This window comes from Scyliorhinus canicula, chromosome 14 (genome assembly GCF_902713615.1).
Source record: "Scyliorhinus canicula chromosome 14, sScyCan1.1, whole genome shotgun sequence".
Taxonomy (NCBI): Eukaryota; Metazoa; Chordata; class Chondrichthyes; order Carcharhiniformes; family Scyliorhinidae; genus Scyliorhinus; species Scyliorhinus canicula.
Genome location: NC_052159.1, coordinates 43910388 through 43932407, shown reverse-complemented (window position 1 = coordinate 43932407; position 22020 = coordinate 43910388). Strand labels below are relative to the sequence as shown.

Here is a 22020-nt window from a genome sequence, read left to right as displayed (position 1 = left end):
TGGCTGTCACCACTGGGCTGCTGGAGTGTTTTTTGGGTGGGGATGGGAGTGCTGCCGTGGCGAGGGCCCGGAGGGAGGTCCCCATGCAGGAGGCCTCCTCCGCACGCACCCACTCGGCTTCTGGATCCTGGATCCATCCCCTTACTCGCTCGGCTGTTGCCGCCCAGTGGTAGAATTGTAGATTCGGGAGAGCTAGCCCCCCCCCTGGATTTTGTTTTTTGTAGGATCTTCTTTGGGATCCTAGCATTTTTACCCCCCATACGAACGCCATGATAAGTTTGTCCAGCACTTTGAAGAAGGCCTTGGGGATGTAGATCGGAATGGATCTAAACAGGAAGAGGAACCTGGGCAGTACGTTCATTTTGATCATCTGGACTCTCCCCGTGAGGGAGAGTGGCAGTGTGTTCCATCTTTGCAGGTCCTTTTTAACTTCCTCCGTCAGGCTGGTGAGGTTCCATTTGTGGATCCCTTTCCAGTCATGGGCTATTTGGATCCCCAGGTAGCGGAATTTATATCGGCTTGTTTGAACGGCAGCCCCTTTAGTGCTGCCCCCCCCCCCCCCCCCCCCCCCCCCCCCCCCCCCCCCCCCCCCCCTGCTGGTGTACTGGGAAGATCTCGCTTTAGCTCATGTTGAGTTTGTAGCCCGAGAAGGCTCCAAACTCTTTCAGGAGCGCGATGATTCCGTCCATGCTGCTTTGTGGGTCCGAGATATAGAGGAGCAGATCATCTGCATAGAGTGAGACTCTGTGCTCTCTGCCTCCCCTTTGGATCCCCCTACAATTTTTTGCTGCCCTGAGCGCGATTGCTAGCGGTTCGATTACTAGTGCAAACAGCAGCGGGGACAGTGGGCATCCTTGTCTGGTGTCCCTGTGCAGCTGGAAGTATTGGGAGTTGGTATTGTTGGTCCGTACGCTCGCCATGGGAGCATTGTATAGGAGCTTTACCCAAGCGGTGAACCCTGTTCCAAGCCCGAACTGCTCCAGTACCTCTATGAGGTATTTCCATTCGACTCTGTCGAAGGCCTTTTCTGCGTCCAGGGAGACGATCACGTCTTGTGTTCTCTCCTCGGAGGGGGTCATTATTACGTTCAGCAGGCGCCTGATGTTCGAGGTGAGCTGTCCACCTTTGACGAAGCCCGTCTGGTCCTCTGTGACCACCTCAGGTACACAGTCTTCTAGCCTTTTGGTTAGGATTTTGGCCAGTATTTTGGCGTCTGCGTTCAGCAGAGATATGGGTCTGTATGACCCACATTCCGTTGGGTCTTTGTCTTTCTTAGGTATCAGCGAGATTAAGGCCTGTGCTAACGTGGGTGGCAACGTGCCCCTAGCTAGCGAGTCTGTGAACATCTCCCGCAGGTGCGGGGCCAGCGCTATCGCAAATTTTTTGTAGAAGTCCGCCGGGAATCCGTCCGGTCCCGGCACCTTCCCCGTCTGCATGGAGCTAATGCTGTCCATGATCTCTCCCAGTGCTAGTGGTGCTTCCAGATCCCGTTTCCTGCCCTCTCCCACGACTGGTATGTCCAGTCCATCAAGGAACCGGTTCATCCCAGCCTTCCCCGTAGGGGATGTAGATTTAGGACTGAGTTTAGGAGGAACTTCTTCATCCAAAAGGTTGTGAATCTATGGAATTCCTTGCCCAGTGAAGCAGTTGAGACTCCTTCATTAAATGTTTTCAAGGTAAAGATGGATAGATTTTTGAAGGATAAAGGGATTAAGGGATATGGTGTTCGGGCAGGAAAGTGGAGCTGAGTCCACAAAAGATCAGCCATGATCTCATTGAATGGCGGAGCAGGCTCGAGGGGCTAGATGGCCCACTCCTGCTCCTAGTTATTATGTTCTTATTTGTGATTTTGCTTTTCGGTTCACAAACAACAATCCAATGTACAAACGAGATATCTTGAACTAACAGTGACATACTCTATTGGCACATAACTCCTGGTTTGCCTTCCAGTAAACTAGCACAAACCAATTCACCTGAAATACTCTGTTATTTCTAGCCACACAACAGAGAAATGACACTTTCCGTTGTGATAAACATTTTCTCATTTTAAATGAGCATATAATAGGAGATCAAAGTACTGCTGGAAATCTGAAATATAAACAGAAAATGCTGGAAATATTCAGCACGCCTGGCAGCATCTGTGAGACGAGAAACAGAGTTAATGCTTCAGGTCACTGACCAGTGGTTCTCACTGCACAGATGCTACCAGACCAGCTGAGCATTTCCAACACATCCTGGGCGGGATTCTCCCCTACCCGGCGGGGAGGGCTGTACCGGCGCCGAGGAGTGGTGTGAACCACTCCGCCGTCGGGCCATCCGGAAGGTGCAGAATCCTCCGCACCTTCAGGGGCTAGGCCGGCACCGGCAGAGTTGGCGCTGCGCCAGCCGGCATGGAAGGGCTTGGCGCCGTGCCGAAGGGCCTCCGTCGGCCAGCGCGATATGGCGCATGCGCAGGAGCGGCAGCGTGTGCTGGCGTCATCCCAGCGCATGCGCAGGGGGGGTTCTTCTCCGCGCCGGCCATGGCAGAGGTTGACAGCACTATCATTGTCTTTACCACTTTAAAGTTGCTGCTGTGTTTAAGTCTCTTCTTTGCCTTCCTGATCTGAGTAGAACATTTTATATGCACTCTGAAATCTTTATGAAACCTGATCGGAGGAGCAGCCAATGAGGTGATGATAATGGTGAAGTGAACTTCTGAAGTGGTCGACCGAAATTGTAGGCCACAGCTCAGGAAAATCCACCCTTTCCACTGGATATTACGGACAGTGGAATTCACTATTCTCTGCAATATTTTTGTTCATACCAAGCCTGTATTAGCGAATCTAGTGGGACTTGTCCTTCAACTGTCAATAATATACTACAATGTACATTGTAGATAGAGCATTAAAGATTTTTGATGTACATGAACCCACAGGGATGTGGGGAGCAGGAGTTCAGACCATATCAGATCAGCCATGATCTTATCAAATGGTAGAGCAGGCTTGCAGGGCCAAATGGCCTGCTCCTGCTCCTCAGCCCAATGTTCCTATCATTGTCAACTTTTCTCTATCGTGTTTTTAATTTGTGTTTGTTTTATGCTTATATAGGCTCTCTTGCATTCTGGAATCTGTTTCACGGTGGACAGCTCTTCGGTATTTTTACTGCTGTGAGTTATAACACGTGACATTTCTGAATCTTCAGTCACTCAGCGATTAGCAAATAAATGGTTCATACATCACTTGGAAGTGTTTAATATTTCTTGTGGAAGATCTCCATATAGGGCGATATTAATTTCAATGTGAAATTTTGCACTGATAAAGTACTTACTTCCTATCTGTGAAATGTGAATTTTGAAAACATTTCTTTTAACTAATGCATTGAGAAGTCCAAAGATGTGTTCATTAGGTGGATTGGCCATGCTAAATTTCCCCTTAGTGTCCAAAGATGTGCAGGTTAACGGGGGTTATGGCATTGTGGGGATGGGGCTGGGGAGTGGGCCTAGGTGGGGTCCTCTTTCAGAGGGTAGGTGCAGATTTGATGAGCCAATTGGCCTGCTTCTGCAGTTTAGGAATTATATAGATTCTAATGTCAATTATTTTTATCTTAAAATGTAATCACTGGCAGAATCGCCTTTGATATCGGCAATGCTGAGCAGGAGAACCAGCCCACCGACAGCAATGGTGGCTTTTTCCGCCATATTGTGTGAAACGCAGCCAAAACGATTGGTAGGCATGAGTTCCATATCGTTTCGCTGGCATTCAGCTCCTGATTCACCCACCCCGCTATCACCTCAGCACTTCAGTAATCCGGGTGCCATATCTGAAAGCTGCCCCTGCTAGCACTCTTTGGAGTTCAGTGCAAAGTCTTGGCTGCCAGACCAGGAAACATTCTGTACCCAAGTTCATCCTTGTGCCCCAAGCACCCCCCACTCAACCCATCCACCTCGACACCACACCCCCCCCCCCACCCCGTCCGCCCGACTCACTTCCTCCATCTGTCCCCAACTCACTTCCCCCTACTCACTTCCCCTGTCCACTCCCCTGCTCATTTTCTCGTCATCGCCTCCCTGACTCAACCCCTGTTGCCCGCTCCCCCTGAAGGTCCGGAGACGCTTTGCGAATGCTGCGTTCACCTCTGAACTCCCCTCGGAGTTCTGCTCACTAGGTGCATACCAATTGAAACCTGTTGTACATCCCACCGTTCTGACATCACGCTGTTATGGACGCATTATATGACTTGGGGTTATGATTCTGGCGTATGGGCCTGATAAAGATATGCTAATGTAATGTGAGATTCCCATAGTTGAACAGTGGGAAATGCAGGTAGGTGGGGGGAGAACACGATTGCAACGTGCATTTACATCAACATGAAACACGACTTAGGCCTTCTCACGATATTTTCCACTTTCACCGCCATACTCCCCCGAGATGAAAGGGAACAGAAATTCCCGCTCGCACTTAAACTGGTTAGAAATATGTATTTTTAGTTTCCTTTGTAAAGAAAGTGTTGTAACAGATATGCAGCATTTTCTTTAAAGGTTTAACTACATTTCCTCAATTCTCTCACCGTAATTATATGGGCGGCACGGTGGCACAGTGGTTAGCACTGCTGCCTCACCACCAGGGACCAGGGTTCAATTCCAGCCTTGGGCCTGTCTGTGTGGAAGTTGTACGTTCTCCTTGTATCTGCGTGGGTTTCCTCTGGGTGCTCCGGTTTCCTCCCACAGTCCAAAGATCGACAGATTAGGTGGATTGGCCACGCTAAATTGTCTTAAGTATCTAAAAGATTAGTTGGGGTTACTGGATTCAGGGGATAAGGTGTGGCGTGGCCAAGAGGGCATGGGCCTAGATAGGGTACTATTTCAGAGGGTCGGTACAGACTCGATGGGTCAAATGGCCTCCTTCTGCACTGTAGGGATTCGATGAAAGCAGCTTTAGTCAAATAAATTATCTCCATGTTTAACATGGTGCTCCTGTTTGATGGTTAATTGTTTCTCACTTGTTAGGAGACAAGCCTTTCAGCTGCAGATCTGCTGTGTAATTTATGTACATGATAGTCTGGCAAGCAGCATTTTTATTGTAATTCCACTCAGATTGATAAATTCGCCCAGACCTGTAATTCAACCCATTTATTTCAGATGACTGTGTATTGAGGCTGTCTGTGATCCTGAAAGTTAATCTGTTTGAAACATTGTAGTTGGGGGAAGATTTTTTTTAAAACAATGAAACGTAAAACAAAATTGGGTTTGAGGTACAAGTTGCTGACAATTTGTTATATCTTTGCTTGTTCTTTAATTAATTAGTTTATTTTATTTTAATTTTAACCCTGAAAAAATATGATAGATTAGTGCTCTTTTGACCCAGCGAAATGGTGGTGATAGAATGTGAGAGGGAGTTTGCAGCCTGGGTAGAGTGTGAAAGGGAGTTTGCAGCCGGGGTAGAGTGTGAGAGGGAGTTTGCAGCCAGGGTAGAGTGTGAGAGGGAGTTTGCAGGCAGGATAGAGTGTGAGAGGGAGTTTGCAGCCTGGGTAGAGTGTGAGGGGGAGTTTGTGGGTGGGGTAGAGTGTGAGAGGGAGTTTGCAGCCAGGGTAGAGTGTGAGAGGGAGTTTGCAGGCAGGATAGAGTGTGTGAGGGAGTTTGCAGGCGGGGTAGAGTGTGAGAGGGAGTTTGTAGCTGGGGTAGAGTGTGAGAGGGAGTTTGCAGGTGGGGTAGTGTGTGAGAGGGAGTTTGTAGCTGGGGTAGAGTGTGAGAGGGAGTTTGCAGGCGGGGTAGAGTGTGAGAGGGAGTTTGCAGACAGGGTAGAGTGAGTGTTTGCAGGTGGGGTACACTACATTCCCCAGTCATTCTGTAAAAGCCCGCATTACATCCTTAACTGACCTCAGATCACGTGCAGCAGGATCATTTGCCCAGGCAGGTTTGAGGATACTCGACGTAGTAAAATCACAGCCCCACAAATTTGCCCCCATTTTCATGAGAACTCATGGGATGATAGCATAGCCCCAAATTCAGCAGTGAAACCTGCGTGAGACTGCAGAGTGGCCAGAAGACGTAAATGTAAGTTTAATTTTGAAAATAACTTGTGAACAATCCCTGTGGGCCAAGAGCAAGAAGAGAACCACGCCCAGGCCCAGCCTTCCCCTCCCTCCCACTGGTATCTATTTTGAGACACCCTCCCAACACTTAGACCAGGGACCGTTCTCTTTGGACCAAAGTGTTGCCCGCCTCCCGTTCAGTCACATTCCATTTCTTGTCTCTCGTTCTGACCTCTTTTTCACTAACTTTGAGCTGCAGACTACCCTGCCAAATTTATATAAAGTCCGTGAGATAAACTTGTTCTGGCTTCATGTCAAAGAGTAAATGAAGCATTCCGACCCACATTTACCCCAATTCCATCATAAAGAGAAAGACAATAATAGATTCGCATTGCAATGTGTCATTGTCCTTTACACTTTTTCTGACATGTAACTGGCTTAAAAAGACTGAAACACAGCAAAGGATTTCTACACCCACAATCTACCCCTTGATATTTTCATTGTGAATTCTGATAATACACATTTCTATCTCTTCAGTCCAAAGTGAAATCTCAATTAAGCAGCCTGGCTGTGTCGATCGATGATTCGTTGCTTTACGCAGCAGATTCTGTTGGATATATTTATGTTTATGGTATAAAAGGCTTCGCTGTTCATGGACCAGAAGTACATCCACCAAAAAGTAAGCATTGCAACCATTATTTTATTCTGGTGTTTTTCTAACAATTGAATAATACCTGTACTAATGGATGTACCACATTATAAACAATTTTTCTAAATCGTGCAAGAACATGGTAATTAGTGTTAGGTCCATAAAAATGATGAATTATTTTTACAGTTTACAAATATGGTCAGAAATTTCCTATTTGAGGTAGTAAAATTGTAGTTTTTAACCTGCAGGTGAAGAATGCGAGATTATCTCAGAGCGGGGCGGGTGGTTGGGGGGGGGGGGGGGGGGGGATTACTGACAGATGTTGCTGTTATGCTGCATTTATCTGTGTGCTGTTGATAAGCGATCAGACCGATAATCACTCTGCTTCTAATCAGAGAGATTAGAATGCAAGGACGCCTCAAGATGGAGATGCCCTTGTAAGATGTGTGAAGTTATTTGTGTCCACCATCGCCCCAGGCCATCGTCCATAGGATGATCAGTGCCGCACCTGTGGAGGGAGATTCTCCAGCTGCACTGCTCCTGGTACAAATTCCGCTATGTGGGAAGAATTCTGGGAGAGGCCAGAAACGGGATTTGCACCAGGCAAAAGAACAAAGAACAAAGAAAAGTAGAGCACAGGAACAGGCCCTTCGGCCCTCCAAGTCTGTGCCAACCATGCTGCCCGTCCAAACTAAAATCATCCACACTTCCGGGGTCCGTATCCTTCAATTCCTATCCTATTCATGTATTTGTCAAGATGCCCCTTAATCAGCTTCCGATGCTTAGTTTCCAATGCTCCCAGCTTGCTCCAGCTGGTGTGATCAGGATCTTACCCAGAACAGGCGAGAACCTAATTAGAGCTCATTTGTATTCATTTTAACCTCATTAGTGAGATTAAACTTGAATGCAGTGTCCTCCCGGTATTCTCCAACCCCCCCCCCCCCCTCCCCACTCCAAACAGGAAGTCACCCGGGTGCAAATCACTACTTGTCCAGATGAACGGGGACCAGGTGCCATGGGCCCCAAGTGGAGCAAGGAGGTGAGTACCCCCGCCCCATTTACCTCCAGGGAGTACAAGGGCCCAGCAGCCGCTGACCAGATGTTGTTTAATTACCAGGTCCTTCAAGGGAGATGGGTGTTGGGGGCTCAGGCTGGGCTGGGGGAGGAGGCTGTGTGTCTCCCCCAGGTTGGGGGTCTTTGGGTCTATGAAGCCTTGAAGTTTCCTTTCTATCATGCTTAACAACCCATAACAGAGAAAAGCATAGCTTCAGTCCGTCTGCCCTGAAATCCTCTCACATGACCGAGCTATTCTGCAGGTGTGGCTGTGTTTTAGTGTAAGGACATAGGAGAGATGTGGCAATCAGACTGTGATAGCCGCTCCAAAGGCGATATGGCCCCTCATTTTTTCAGAGATTCTTGTATTCAACAGTAGATTCAACTTTCACCAGTAGAAACAAGAAATAGCAAACACTGCAATTTTATGCAATTTTGATTTGACACAATTTCCTGTTTGCTTGCCAAACATCCATTGAGATTCTCAGAGAATATTAACAGTCATCATTCCTGATTACTGAATATATTCTTCAGCAGGTGCTAAGTTCTCTGAATGAGAAGAACTGTTTAAGGATGAATAAATAAAAAATCACCGAGACAAACTGGAGAGACAGCAAAAATAAAATACTCAGCAGCCGAAAAATATTAGAGGAAGGAATAAAAAGGAAAAAAGAACTACAAAGAGGATGTAACAATTGTATGGGGTGGGCAGTGGAGTTTTGATCAACCTAGCCTTGCTTTATTGAACATATGATATGCTGCTTAGTTGGCCCTCCAATTTCATAAACTGTCGAGAGCAAAATAGTGCAGAATCCTGGGCTTATATTGATCGGGAGTTGGTGAAAGCAGGCTTGTTATGGATAACAATGAGAGTGCTCTACACATCATTTATATCGAGAGAGTTTTTCATAGAAAAAGCTTCATTGATAGCAGCAACCAAAGAGAGGAGGAGCTAAGTTATGAAGCCAGAAGCAACAATCTTGATATGTTATCATTTTGACATTTTGATAATTTTTTTCAGTTTCAATACATGGAAGACTGCTGAAAGTTTACTCTGCACTGTCATATTTGCCTGTATGTCATTGGTGATTTTCATCCATGCATAGCAACAGTTTAATTGTGCATGTATGGTGCCTTGTATAATCTCTACTACCTGTTTTCAGGAAATAGCGTCCAGTTCCAATGTAGGAAGGCTGATTATGATGTAGGAATACTACGTGTCATATGAATCGAAATGTGTTTCATGATCTGTAAAAATTACATTAGAAACATAGAAAACATAGTACCAATCTAATTGCAATATGTTTTCATCTATCTTCATTATAGTTGTTAACTACTGGAGAGCCCATGTAAGTGGTGTTACCTGGTAAGTATGTGCCATATACATTGCATTAAGTACGAACAGCTTTCATTTCATTCTTATTTTACGATAAATGGTTTTTGTTTATTGTTCCAGCATGGAGCTGATAGAAGAACAAAAGGTGATTGTGACATCTTCTGTTGAGGGTACTGTACGATTGTGGAGCGTGGATGGAGAGTTTATCGGTAAATATTTGTGTAATAATAATGAACTCATTGTGGGTTCCACAACTCTTAGCTAAATATTCCTGAATTAATCAGCATTCCAGATGCCATGGGCGGGATTCTCCGACCCCCCCCCCCCCAGGCCGTGTCGGAGAATCGCCGGGGGGGGGCGGCGTGAATCCTGCCCCGTCGCTCCGATGTCAGCTGCAGAATTCTCCAAGGCTGATTTTCGGGCAGTGACCACGCCACTTCGGTTGGGGGCCGTTGGCAGCGGCCCCGCCCGGCGATTTTCCAGGCCCCGATGGGCCGAGCGGCCACCCGTTTACAGCCAGTACCACCAGCGTGAAATGGACATGGTCCATCACGGCATGACCTGGCTAGAAGGCCGTCTACCGGAGTCCTCGGGGGGGCACGGGAGGATCCGACCCCGAGGGGGGCCCCCCACGGTGGCCTGGCCCGCGATCAGGGCCCACGATCTGCAGGCGGGTCTGTGCCGTGGGGACACTCTTTCCCTCCGCGCCGGCCTCGTGTTGGGCTCCGACATGGCCGGCGTGGAGAAGAAACCCCCTGCGCATGCACAGGAAACACGCCGGCGGTTCTGCGTATGCGCCAACTTGCGCCGGCCCACGGCGGCCCTTCGCTGCCGGTTGGCACGCCGTCAACCACCCGCTGCCGACATAGCCCCCGGAAGTGCGGAGAATTCCACAACGTCCGGGCAGCCCAACGCTGGAGTGGTTCACGTGCCACTCTTGGCACCGGCATCCGGCCAGTTGCGGGAGAATCCCGCCGCATATTTTGTAAAAGCATGAATTAGGTGGCTTCGTAAAAGATGAAGCGGAAATGACTTGCATTAAAATGGAACATTTTATACCCACAAGACATGCCAAAACACTTCATAGCCAATGAACTACATCACTTCGAGGTGCCACAAAAGCCTGATTTATTGCTTGCAAAATAAATATTTCACTCTCGAAACCTGAGGCACCATTGCTAGCAACTCCAAGAAACCGACAACGAGCTTGGTTGGACAGGAGTTAGACCTTCAACACTCACACCCTGGAACTCGGCTTGCTCTTGCTACCACACTTCAACCCCCTTGTCCAGTTCTTGCCTATTGGGGTCCAATTTCAATGTTTGAAAGTATCCTTCCCTCTCCTCTGCTTTCTGCTCCCTCTACCCAGTGCCCCACTCCCCCACCCTCCCAGTTGGCAACTAGGTGAGTTTTGGAAAGTTGACCCATGACTTACCTTAGGTGGTATTTCCCAAAACTTACTGGGAGACTTAATGTTGAACTGCCTTTGTTTCACCCTACCCATCCTGCTCATTCCTCCGTCACCCCCCTATCCATTTCTCCTATCTTTGATCTCCCCGCTCCTTCACCTCCCTCCTTTTGCTATTCCCCCTCTCCTCCTCCTTCTCAGATTAATGTTCCCCTCCCGTCACTCCTATATATCTTTACTTCTCAGTCATCACTGCATTCTCACACCTTCTCTCCCTTTTCACTCGTCATTCTGACACTTCCCTCTTTCTCTCACCCTCTGTCATAATGAAGTGCTTCGAGAGGTTGGTGATGCGACACATCAACTCCATACACCAAGGATGTCTAGATCCACTGGAATTTGTATACCGCCACAACCGGCCAACAGCAGACACCATCTCCCTGGCTCTGCACTCATTCCTGGAGCATCTCGTCAACAGGGACTCCTATCTCAGATTCCTATTCATTGACTACAGCTCTGCCTTCAACCCCATAATCCCAGCCAAGCTCATATCAAAGCTCCAAAACCTAGGACTTGGCTCCTCCCTATGCAACTAGATCCTCGACTTTCTGATACATAGACCACAATCAGTAAGGATAAACAACAACACCTCCTCCACAATAGTCCTCAATACCGGTGCCCCGCAAGGCTGCGTACTTAGCCCTCTATTGAAGTCCCTATTCACACAGAACTGCATGGCAAAATTTGACTCCAACTCCATCTACAAGTTTGCTGATGACATGACCGTAATGGGTCAGAACTCGAACAATGATGAGTCAGAATACAGGAGAGAGATAGAGAACCTAGTGGAGTGGTGTAACAACAACAATCTCTCTCTCAATATCAGCAAACTAAAAGGCTGGGGTGCGATTCTCCGTCTCGTTTCACCACGGTGCAAAACAGGCAACTAGTGATTCTGGCCCCCACAGGGAGCCAGCACGGCCCTGAAGCGGTTCACGCCGCTCCAGCCTCACTTCCTGGTGTACACTGGGGGCGGCGCCAAACCACGCATGCGCAGTTGCGACGCGCTAACCCACCCATGCGCGGTGGCTTTACAGAACGTGCCGGCCCTGACGCAACATGGCACCGGGGTTCTGGGGCCGGACGCACAACATAGTAGGCCAGGGGGGGAGAGGCCGGCCCTCCGATCAGTGGGCCCTAATCACGGGCCAGACCCCATCGGAGGACCCCCCCCAGGGACGGAGATCCCCTCCTCCGCCTACATGCCGCCCCCGGCCCTTCATGCAGCGACCAGGTGTGGATGGCGCCGGCGGGACTCTGCTTTTTCCGCGCGGCCGTTTGGCCCATCTGGGCCGGAGAATTGGCGGCCCGGCCTTGTACAGCGGTCCGCGACCAGCACCGCACCAAACCCACCGGCACAAATGGCGCCAATTCTCCGCACCTCGGAGAATCGCGCACCGGCATCGGTGCGGCGTGGCACGGTTGCCCCGATTCTCTGGCCCAGCGCAGGGCTGGGAGAATCGCGCCCCTGGTCTTTGACTTCAGGAAGCAAAGTATAGTACACAACCCTGCCTGCATACATGGTGCTGAGATGGAGATTGATGACAGCTTCAAATTTCTAGGTGGGCGCATCACCAACAATCTGTCCTGGTTCACTCATGTCGACGCTATGACCAAGAAAGCACAACAGCGCCTATACTTTCTCAGGATGCTAAAGAAATTCGGCATGTCCACACAGACTCTTACCAACTTTTACAGATGCACCATAGAAAGCATCCTATCGGGCTGTATCACAGCCTGGCAACTGCTTGGCCAAAGACTAAGAAACTTCAGAGAGGCGTGAACACAGCCCAGTCCATCACATGAACTTGCCTCCCATCCATTGACTCTACCTACTCCTCCCGCTGCTTGGGGAAAGCGAGCAGCATAATCAAAGATCCCTCCCACCTGGCTTACTCACTCTTCCAACTTCTTCTTCCATCGAGCAAGAGATACAGAAGTCTGAGAACACGCGCGAACAGACTCAAAAACAACTTCTTCCACGCTGTTGCCAAACCCCCTAAAAGACCCTCGGTACACGTGAACATAAACAAATCCAATTCAATTTCCATCTCCGCCCCCACCCCAGTCCATATTTTAACCATCAAATATCAGTAAGGCTGACCAACGACTTCTGTGCTGACATTTCCTGTTGACAAAGACCCAAAATAGAATAAAGCTGCCCAAAGTTACACAAGGGGCGGTATTCTCCGCTCCTGATAAAAATCGGCCGTCGTGAAATCGGCCGAGGTTCACGACGGCCTCGGGGCCCGCTCCCCGCACCTAATTCACCCCCAACCCGGGGGGCTAGGAGCGGGCCTCTGCCTTTCCCAGCCGCTCCTAGCGCAAAACGGCGCATTTGTGAGGTCATCCGCGCATGTGCGGGTTGCCGGTTCCAACCCGTGCATGCGCGGATGACTTCATTGCGCAGACGACGTGAACCGCGCATGCGCATTGGCCATCTTTATCCTCAGCCGCCCGGCAAGACGTGGCGGCTTGATCTTGCCGGGCGGCGGAGGGGAAAGAGTGCGTCTGTTTTGGACGCTGGCCCGATGATCGGTGGGCACCGATCGCGGGCCTGTCCTCTCCCGAGCACAGTCGTGGTGCTCCCGTGCCAATCGGGCCCCTAGGGGGCACCGGGGGGGGGGGGGGGCGTAAAAAATGTCGGGAAGCCCTCCCGCGATTCTCCCACGCCGCGTGGGGAACGGAGAATTCCACCCAAGATCTTTTATGTTTATTTGGTTGAATGACAAGATGCACTCTGACTCCATGAAAATAATTCTGAAGCTGTCATTTCATTACTGGAACTACATGACGGTTATAAGTAACTCAAGTTTAATTCAGGAGGCCTTTTGAAATTACTATTGCCTTGAATTCAGTGTGTATTAAATACCCCTATTTAACACTTAGTTATTGGATTGTTTGTAAGGTACGTTTGGACAGCTACAGCCCTGGGAAATCTATGCACCAGCATCTTGGCAGCACCCAATGGTTCCCTATGAAATTCTGATTGATCCACTCAGCATGCCCATTCATCCAGTGTTGGAGGGAGACACCCCTGTCGTACAGCTCATCAATTTGGAACAAAGTGAAGAGAATATGGAAAATACAGAGTCTAAGGTTTGTAAACAGTTTGAAAGATCAAGGCCAGGGTTCTCTGTTCTGGATAGTAAATTGGGTTTGATATCTGCTGGCACTGGGAATGGGGCCCAGGTGTGAGTCTCTCACCATAACCATGCAAATATATGCATGGAGGAGACGTCGTTGGATTCGTTAGGAATCCTGTTATGGGGCCACCATTTTGAACGGGCGGCCCAATCCCGAGGGCCCCCCTCCTACCCACAATACAAATCCTGTCCCTCCTCACTGACAAGTAGGGGCATTATTCCCTCCCTACCACAGGAACAACTAGTTACCCTCCCCCCCCTAAAAATATGCACACATGAGGGTGACCCAACCCCCTCCCCACTGACCTTCCACTCGCTCCCCAACAACCCTCAATCACTCCTCACTTGACCACCCATCAGCCACCCCCAGCATGAAAGAGAGCTCCAAGAGTCACCCCTGCCTGAAAGAAAAGTCCAGACAGTACAGTGAAAGATCACTGCATTTTCATGCACCTTTCCCTAACATCTGCTGCCTCAGACTCCCTTCCTTAACATCTGCCTCAGACAAATATGTTTAAAGCAGCAGCTGTTACAAGTGACAGAGGCTTCCTCAAAAGCCAAGTACTCTTGAAAGGGCTTCAAATCCCTTGACAGCCTTTGAAATGCAAAACTCCCAATCAATTTCACACAACAATATACTTCTCTCGCCAGTGATTGACAGTTTTATTCACACAGAGAAAGGTGCTTGGGTGCATTATTTAGCTATCTTTCCCTTCAGACTTGAATGCATCTTAAGTACCCTGCTGTGATGCGAACCGCTGTTTTTCAACACTCTTGCTATGATTGACAGCTCCTCACCACATCAAAATGAGATAAGTGGTTTCACTTCCTCTCATTCACAGCAGATAGCACTTTGATGTAGGGAGGGCATCGGAGCATCGCAACGGGTTTGGCGCCTGCATCGATCCAGTTTTCTGGGGGATCTACCATTCTCTGCCAGGACATCACTGTCAAGGCCATCCCTAATTGCCCTTCAGCTGAATGGCTTACTTAGGTCATTTCAGAGGGCATTCAGGTCAACCATATTGCTGTAGGTCTGGAGTCTCATGTAGGCCACACCATGTAAGGACAGCAGATTTCCTTTCCTAAAGGGCATTAGTGAATCAGATGAGTTTTTTCAACAATGGTTTCATGATCATCATTGGACTTTTAATTGCTGATTCTTATTCAATTCAAATTTCTTCATCTTCCATGGTGGGATTCGAACCCAGGACCCCAGAGGATTACCCTGGGTCTCTGGATTATTAAAACAGTGACAGTAGATTGTGAGAAACAGAATGAAATATAAGGTTAAGAGAATTATTTTTTTTAAGTTTGCTACGTTATGGAATATGCTGCCAGAAATAGTGGAAGCAGAATCCTTGACTGCTTTTAAAAGGGAAGTGGATAAATTCTTGAAAAAGAAAAACACCAAAAGGACATGGGGAGAGAGAAGGGGAATAGAACACTGTGGTTGGTTCTTTCAGAGAACAAGCACAGGTATGTTGGGCAAAATGGTCTACTATGCTGTAAAATTGTATGATTCTAGGATCTTCACAATTCACTGAAGATGACCATTTCAGATGATGATATCAATGAAGAAATAAAAAAGATGACCTTCCAGAACAACCTTGGCAAAAGGTAACTCTTGTAGTTTCTAGCAGCTCGGAAAACCTAGGGCACAGTCTCCTTTTGTCCAAATGAACTACCCTTATTTTAGGGTAAAAATCCATACATCCATGGAGATCAAGATCCTCTGGTGCATGGATAAAAGTACTTTATTTTCATTGTACACTAAAACAAGGACAATACTTTACACTTGAAATATTTCTGTGTAGTTTATTCTCTCTCAAGGTTTCTAAAACAGCTTTACTTTGCATCGATCCATGGTCATTCAATTCACTAATAGTCTTTAGCTTGAATGGTTAGAAAGTACCTGACAAGTCGGTTTTATGGGGTATAACATGTACTTGCGTATTTTAAAATGATTACTTTAAAATATTTATGGTTTGAAAAATCCTGGGCGGACGCAACATGGCACAGGGCTACAGGGGCCGGTGCGTAGGAAAGGAGGCCCCCAGCCCCAGAGGCCGGCCCGCCGATCGGTGGGCCCCGATCGTGGGCCAGGCCACATCGGAAGCCCCCCCCCCCCCCCCCCCCCCCCCCAACCGGGTCGGATCCCCCCTCCCTCCCACAGGCCGCCACCCGATCCTTCAACGCCAAGGTCCCGCCGGCTCAGAGCAGGTTAGAACGGCGCCAGCGGGACTCAGCACTTTTCTTAATGCCGGAGAATCAGCGGGCCGGCAGTGGCGAGCGTCCCACGACTGGCGCCGCGCTAACCACACCGGCGCCAAAAGCGGAGAATTGCGTGCCGATGTCGGGCCGTTCGCGGGGATTCTCCGGCCCAGCCCAGGGCTGGGAGAATCCCGCCCCCTATTCTCGTTTCAGGAATGACTCCTTGCTCCAATAAAATGGATTAGCGATCACGGACCCCCATCAAAATCATAATACTACGTAATATTTCTACATAACAATGATGTGATGAGAATGCTGTTCATATTATGAGAAAGACCGTTTCAACAATGCTTTTAAGAAAACCGGGTTTAGCTCAGTTGGCAGGACAGTTGGTTTGTGATGTAGAGCGATGCCAACAATCTCTGTACTGGCTGAGGTTATTCATCAACCCTGCCCCTCCCCAGAGGTTAAATCACCACCAGTCAGCTCTCATCCTCAAAGGGGAAAACAGCCTATGATCATTTGGGACTATGCTGACTTTACTTCTAATTATTAGAGGAGCAATTTGAGGATTATCTCATTGATGTTGACAATGATGAGTCAAGCCAGACAAAGCAGAGAAAAAGAATAAGTGTGACTCCATTGCTATTCTTGTCTGTGCTGACTGAATGTCATTTCATGTGCCTAAAGATTGGACATTTACATCATTAAGGGGCAATCAGTTCACAGATCACATCCACTACAAACAGCTATTGGCCAACCTGTATTAACCACAGTCTCACTCTTTTAGATGTTCAACATCTGAAGGACATGTGCTTCATTAATTAAATGAAATAACCTCCCTTTAAGGTATGCATCTCCTCCCCTCTCATACTCAGAATCACAGAATCATGGTGCAGTGGCCCATCGAGCCTGCACCAAAGCATGAAAAACACCTAACCTGCTTACATAATCCCACTTTCCAGCGCTTGGCCCAAAGCCTTGAAGGTAATGATGTGCCATGTCCTCATCCATGTACTTTTTAAAGGATTTGAGGTAACCCGCCTCTATATCCTCTCAGGCAGTGCATTCCAGACTGTCACCACCCTCTGGGTAAAAAGGTTTTTCCTTAAATACCCCCCTAAACCTCCTGCCCCCCCCTCACCTTGAAATTGTGTCCCCTCGTACCTGACCCTTCAACTCAGAGCAGCTCCCTATCCACCCTGTCCATACCCCTCATAATCTTCTACACCTCGATCAGGTCACCTCTCAGTCTTCTCTGCTCTAGTGAAAACAACCCAAGCCTATCCAACCTCGCTTCATAACTTAAATGTCCCATTCAAGGCAACATCCTGGTGAATCTCCTCTGCACCTCCTCTAATGCAATCACATCCTTCCTCTAATGTGGCAACCAGAATTGCACAAAGTACTCCAGCTGTAGCCTCACCAAAGTTCTCTACAGCTCCATCATGACTTCCCTGCTTTTGTAATCTATGCCTTGATTGATAAAGGGAAATGTCCCATATGTCTTTTTCACCACCCTATCAACCTTCCCGTCTGCCTTCAGAGACCTATGGACAAACATGCCAAGGTCCTCAAAACTTCCCAGTGTCATGCCATTCATTGAATACACCCTGAGAAGCTTCCTGCTTACTCATTTGAGCATAACATTTTCAGGAATGGTCATTTGGCAGTACAGAATTGAAGCTGAACTAAGAGACATTCTTGTATTCTTGTGAAGTGTTCTGATAAGTGCAAAATGAAAAGTTTTGACATGTCTTTTCAGAAGTGTTTTATTGGCCTGTACTGAACCAGTCCAATTTCTCAGAGTTATTTAATCATGCAAGGAATTCGCATTATTGCAAACTGCTGGAGGATTTAAGTAAATCAACCAATAGATTTTCTGTAAGTACAAGAATCAACCCAAAAGGAGATTAATATAAACAGGACATCCTCGAGATACAGAGCAGGCCAGGCAGCCAAATAAAGGCACTATCTCAGTGCATGGACAGGAATTTCCTGATCATGGGGAAACAGAAGAGCAAGAAAAATAGCAGGAAATCCTATTTGGACTGGATGTGGATTGGCTGCCCACCGAGAAATTTAAATAACTACCAGCCCCATTAAGAACAATTTTCCTGGGCTGCCTATATTTTGCTGGCAGAGGATTGGGGCCTCGCGACTTTCTTTTTAGGCATGGAATCTCTATCTTCTGACCAGTGCCTGGGTTACACACTGCGAGTGCAACCTGGCAGATTATAGAAGACAAGTGCTGAGCAGGAAATCATTGGAGAGAGACATTGACCTGATATGAGCAATATAAAGGGTTGAAATCTGCAAGCCCATGGTTAGCCAGAGTGAAAGGCTTACAGTGACAAATGAAATGAAATGAAATGAAATGAAAATCGCTTATTGTCACGAGTAGGCTTCAATGAAGTTACTGTGAAAAGGCCCTAGTCGCCACATTCCGGCGCCTGTCCGGGGAGGCTGGTACGGGAATCGAAACGTGCTGCTGGCCTGCTTGGTCTGCTTTAAAAGCCAGCAATTTAGCCTAGTGAGCTAAACCAACCCAAGAGCAGTTCTTTAAACCGAATCTCACTGAAACTGTTGGGGAAAAGCAACATTATGTAAAAAAAAAACAGAAAATGCTGGAACTCAACAGCTCTGAGGGAGAGAGAAAGTATTAACAGGTGCGAATCACTGGTCGAGTCCCGCGGGAATCGGAACGGAACGCAGCCAGTAGCCTCTCCCAGCGAGACCGGCCTCCCAAGTCATCGCCATCTGGATCCCATCCACACTGGGCGGGACACAGACTCTCAGAGTTCAGTGAGGTTAAAAACTCACTGAGCTCTGTCGATGCCGGATCTAACCGGCTGCCGGGATCTACCGGCCTCACCGAGGAGAATCCAGCCAGGCGCGGTTCAGCGCTGGTCCCCACAAACGGGAGCAGGTGGAACGGCACTTGCAGGGGAGGCAGGGTGGGGTGGGGGGTTCTCCCTGCCAATAGGAGGCCTTGGGTGGCTAGTATCTGGACAGGGTAGCACCCTGGCACTGCTGATGGCACCTGGGCACTCACCCTGGCAGTGCCACCTACACACCTTGGCAGTGCCACCTGGATGCCAGGCTGTCACTGCAAGGGTACCCAGATGGCATTCTGAGGCTCGCAGGGGTAATGCCAGGCTGCCAGTTGGATTTAATCTATGTTTCAGATTGGGTCCAGGAGTGCCCCAGCCATGTGAGGTGAGGTGCGGGGAGCACGAGGACCCCCAACAAAAGGGGCAAGAGGGGGATCAGGGGCTGGGTGGGGTCGAGAGATTGGGGCGCCATTTTAAAATGGCGTCCCGATCTCTTGCTGTACTGAGGAGCTCCGACGATGGACTTCCTCAGTGCATGAAATGCGGCTGAGTGAGGCATTGGTGGGGCATTCTCCGCTAAGGCCCCAAAAAGAGCAGAGCACTGTTAGATAGTGGGATCATTCCCAGTGCTGGGAATGACACCTCTAATCCTGCCCAGAATGCACTCTGTTTTCATATGGTTAGATGGCGCCCAAAATTCCGAATCCAATATGACTCTTCTTCGGAGCTTTGTGTATCTTGCCTAGACCTTCCAGGGAAAAGCAAACCACTTTATTGGCACCCCATCCACCACCTTAAATGCTCAGTCTCTTTGCCATAGGTGCACAGTGGCAGCATTCTGTACCATCTACAAAATTTACTGCAGCAAAATGCCCAAGGCTCCTCTGATAGTACCTTCCAAACTCTGCACCTCTACTGCCAAGGTAAACAAGGGCAGCAGGCACATGTGAACACCATTATCTACATTTCCCCTCCAAGACTCAATTCATCCTGATTTAGAACGATTTCACTGTTCCTTCAACATAGATCGGTCAAAGTCCTGGAACTCCGTTCCTAATAGCACCATGGGTGTACCTACATCAAGTGGACCTCACCGGTTTAAGGGGAGGATCAAAAAGGACAGCTCTGAGTGCTGTTTTAAGAGATTTTAAAAAAGGTTAGCACCATTTGGGACTCTAACCACAAAATACCAATACTCATAAGTTTGTGCAAAAATGTTCACAAATTATTCCTGTAGCTTTGTAATATATTTTTTTGCCCTTCACATCAACTAGTGAATGAATTAAGGACTGTTTTGTAGCAATGCTAATTTTCTCCCTTTTTTTCCATAGACTTCGACATGAAAGATTCCAGAGTTTGAATAAACCACTAAACCATGGAGGCCCTGTTGTGTATCACACCCTGAAGTGTTTTGAAATTTCTAATTCCCCAATAACATGTGAGAAACCTGACCTATCGGCAGCAAACACAGATCCATTTCTTACCATCTGTTTTAAAGAGAGCAAAGTTGAACTCTAAGCCTCGACATAGGAATTGCTCAGCCATATGTTGCTTTCTCTGTACCTTGTTTACGTTGCCGAGATCTACCATTGCTGCACACAATCAGACAGATTGTACTGGGTGTTGCTCCAGACATGAGTATCTTTGACCCAGATGGCTGCTAATTGGTCCTTTTTGCAATTTTCCTTGAGCTATATTTCTCTCAGCCTCTGCTGCCTTTATTTCTCCTCCTCCATTTCCTTCTTCAATATCCTCCTCCCAGTTCCCACACCCTGTTTAACACTATTGCCTTCTCAATCCCTTCTGTTGCTGTTGGCCTCAGCTTGATTTTGTCCTAGGTATACCCAGGACTTGCCTCTGCTCCTCTGAAGTATCTTCTACTGCATCCATCACGCCTTCCATCTTTTGTCTTGTAGTTCAATGCCCTATTTGAGCGCATTTCCAGCTTAATTGCTAAGTGTTAACTTCTGACGTCCTTTCTATCCTCTTTAACATTCTTTCTATTTCACTATTATTATCCTCTCTCTCCAGATTTTGAACATCTGTTTCAAATGTCCTTTCAACCTTCTCTAACAAAAAGAGCCCAGCTTCTCCAATCTATAGATGTAACTGCAGCTCTTCATCCCTGGGATCATTCTCACAAACCTCTCTAATGGCTTCACATCCTTCATAAAGGGTGCGATTTTTCCCACCACATTGTGCCCCGCACCGATCCTGTTGCAATGGGAGCAATGCGGGATAGGTCCAAAACAACTTTGCGCTGGGCCGATCACGGGTCACCCGAGTTGTGAGGCAGCAGTGCTAACTACTGTTCCACCGTGCTGCCCTGGGGTTTTGCAGGCCATTGGAGCCCCCGGTTGGTCGGGCACAGGGCAGTGCCCTGGCACTCCCTGGTACCTAGGCAGCCTGACAAGACCAACTGCCATGGTGGCTGGGGTAGAGCCCGGGTGCCTGGATGTCAGTTTGGAGAAATACAGAAAGACCCTGAGACCTCTTTAAATCAGTACAACATTGGAATGTCCTTTATTTTAAATGGAAGGTGTAATTGGGAAGAAGTTTTACTGGCCTGTGTGAGAGGATCTTCTTCATTGTACAAATAGCACCCCTCAAACACTATACCCCTTCGAATATACCACCCTGGTTCACTCTGGTCTACACCTACAGTGTGAAAGGTGTTAACATTTTTGGAATAAGCCTGATGTGTTTGTGTTTAATGTATGTGTACTTTTTATGTACACAATATTTACGGCAGTTAAGGCAAATGAAGATTCAGTGGATGTTTGCTGGTTACCTCTTTGATTCCATTTATTCCGTTATTGGTTTTCCTCGAGGATCATCAAATGCAATGTGCATGTGGGGATGAGATTTCGGTTCAACTGCTATTATTTTTCTGTTTCTTATATGTATTTATTTTGTCATGTATTAATCAAAGCATATAACTGGGTGTATTTTACTGTTACTGTGAGATTTTGCATTTTTCTAAAAAAAATAAACATGAAAAAATACAGTTTCATTTAAATATATAAAAACTGCCAATAGATTTCCCGGAGCATTGGCTTTGCTTATTGTCAATCTCTAATCCTTGCTGGAGCCACTTTATATAAACCGCTGAGAGAGCCATGTGGGTAGATGAGTGTGGTCTGAGGTCTTGCTGAGTTACAGAAATTCCCTATTGCCTATTTTCTAAAATGCACTCCATGACACAACTCCTACGAGGCCTAAGCTGCTTGTATATTTTGGTGTGGGTGGGGGTGTGCGAGGGTTGCAGGGTAATACCTAATGGACTACATTTGCTTTTGATGATCCCACAC

The 22020-nt window shown here is 47.8% G+C and overlaps 1 protein-coding gene across 4 annotated transcripts in view; it reads left to right on the top strand.

Moving 5' to 3' along the window:
- wdr95 (WD40 repeat domain 95) overlaps positions 1-21669 on the top strand; it is a 199440-nt gene extending 177771 nt beyond the window's left edge. For all 4 annotated transcript variants that reach the window (XM_038819069.1, XM_038819068.1, XM_038819070.1 and 1 more), the window contains 7 exons: positions 3087-3145; positions 6547-6688; positions 9038-9077; positions 9168-9256; positions 13424-13614; positions 15190-15281; positions 20041-21669. In XM_038819069.1, coding sequence (XP_038674997.1) covers positions 3087-3145; positions 6547-6688; positions 9038-9077; positions 9168-9256; positions 13424-13614; positions 15190-15281; positions 20041-20227 — 800 coding nt within the window. In that variant the 3' untranslated portion in view covers positions 20228-21669. The remainder of the gene's footprint in view (positions 1-3086; positions 3146-6546; positions 6689-9037; positions 9078-9167; positions 9257-13423; positions 13615-15189; positions 15282-20040) is intronic.
- The last annotated feature ends 351 nt before the right edge of the window (positions 21670-22020 follow it).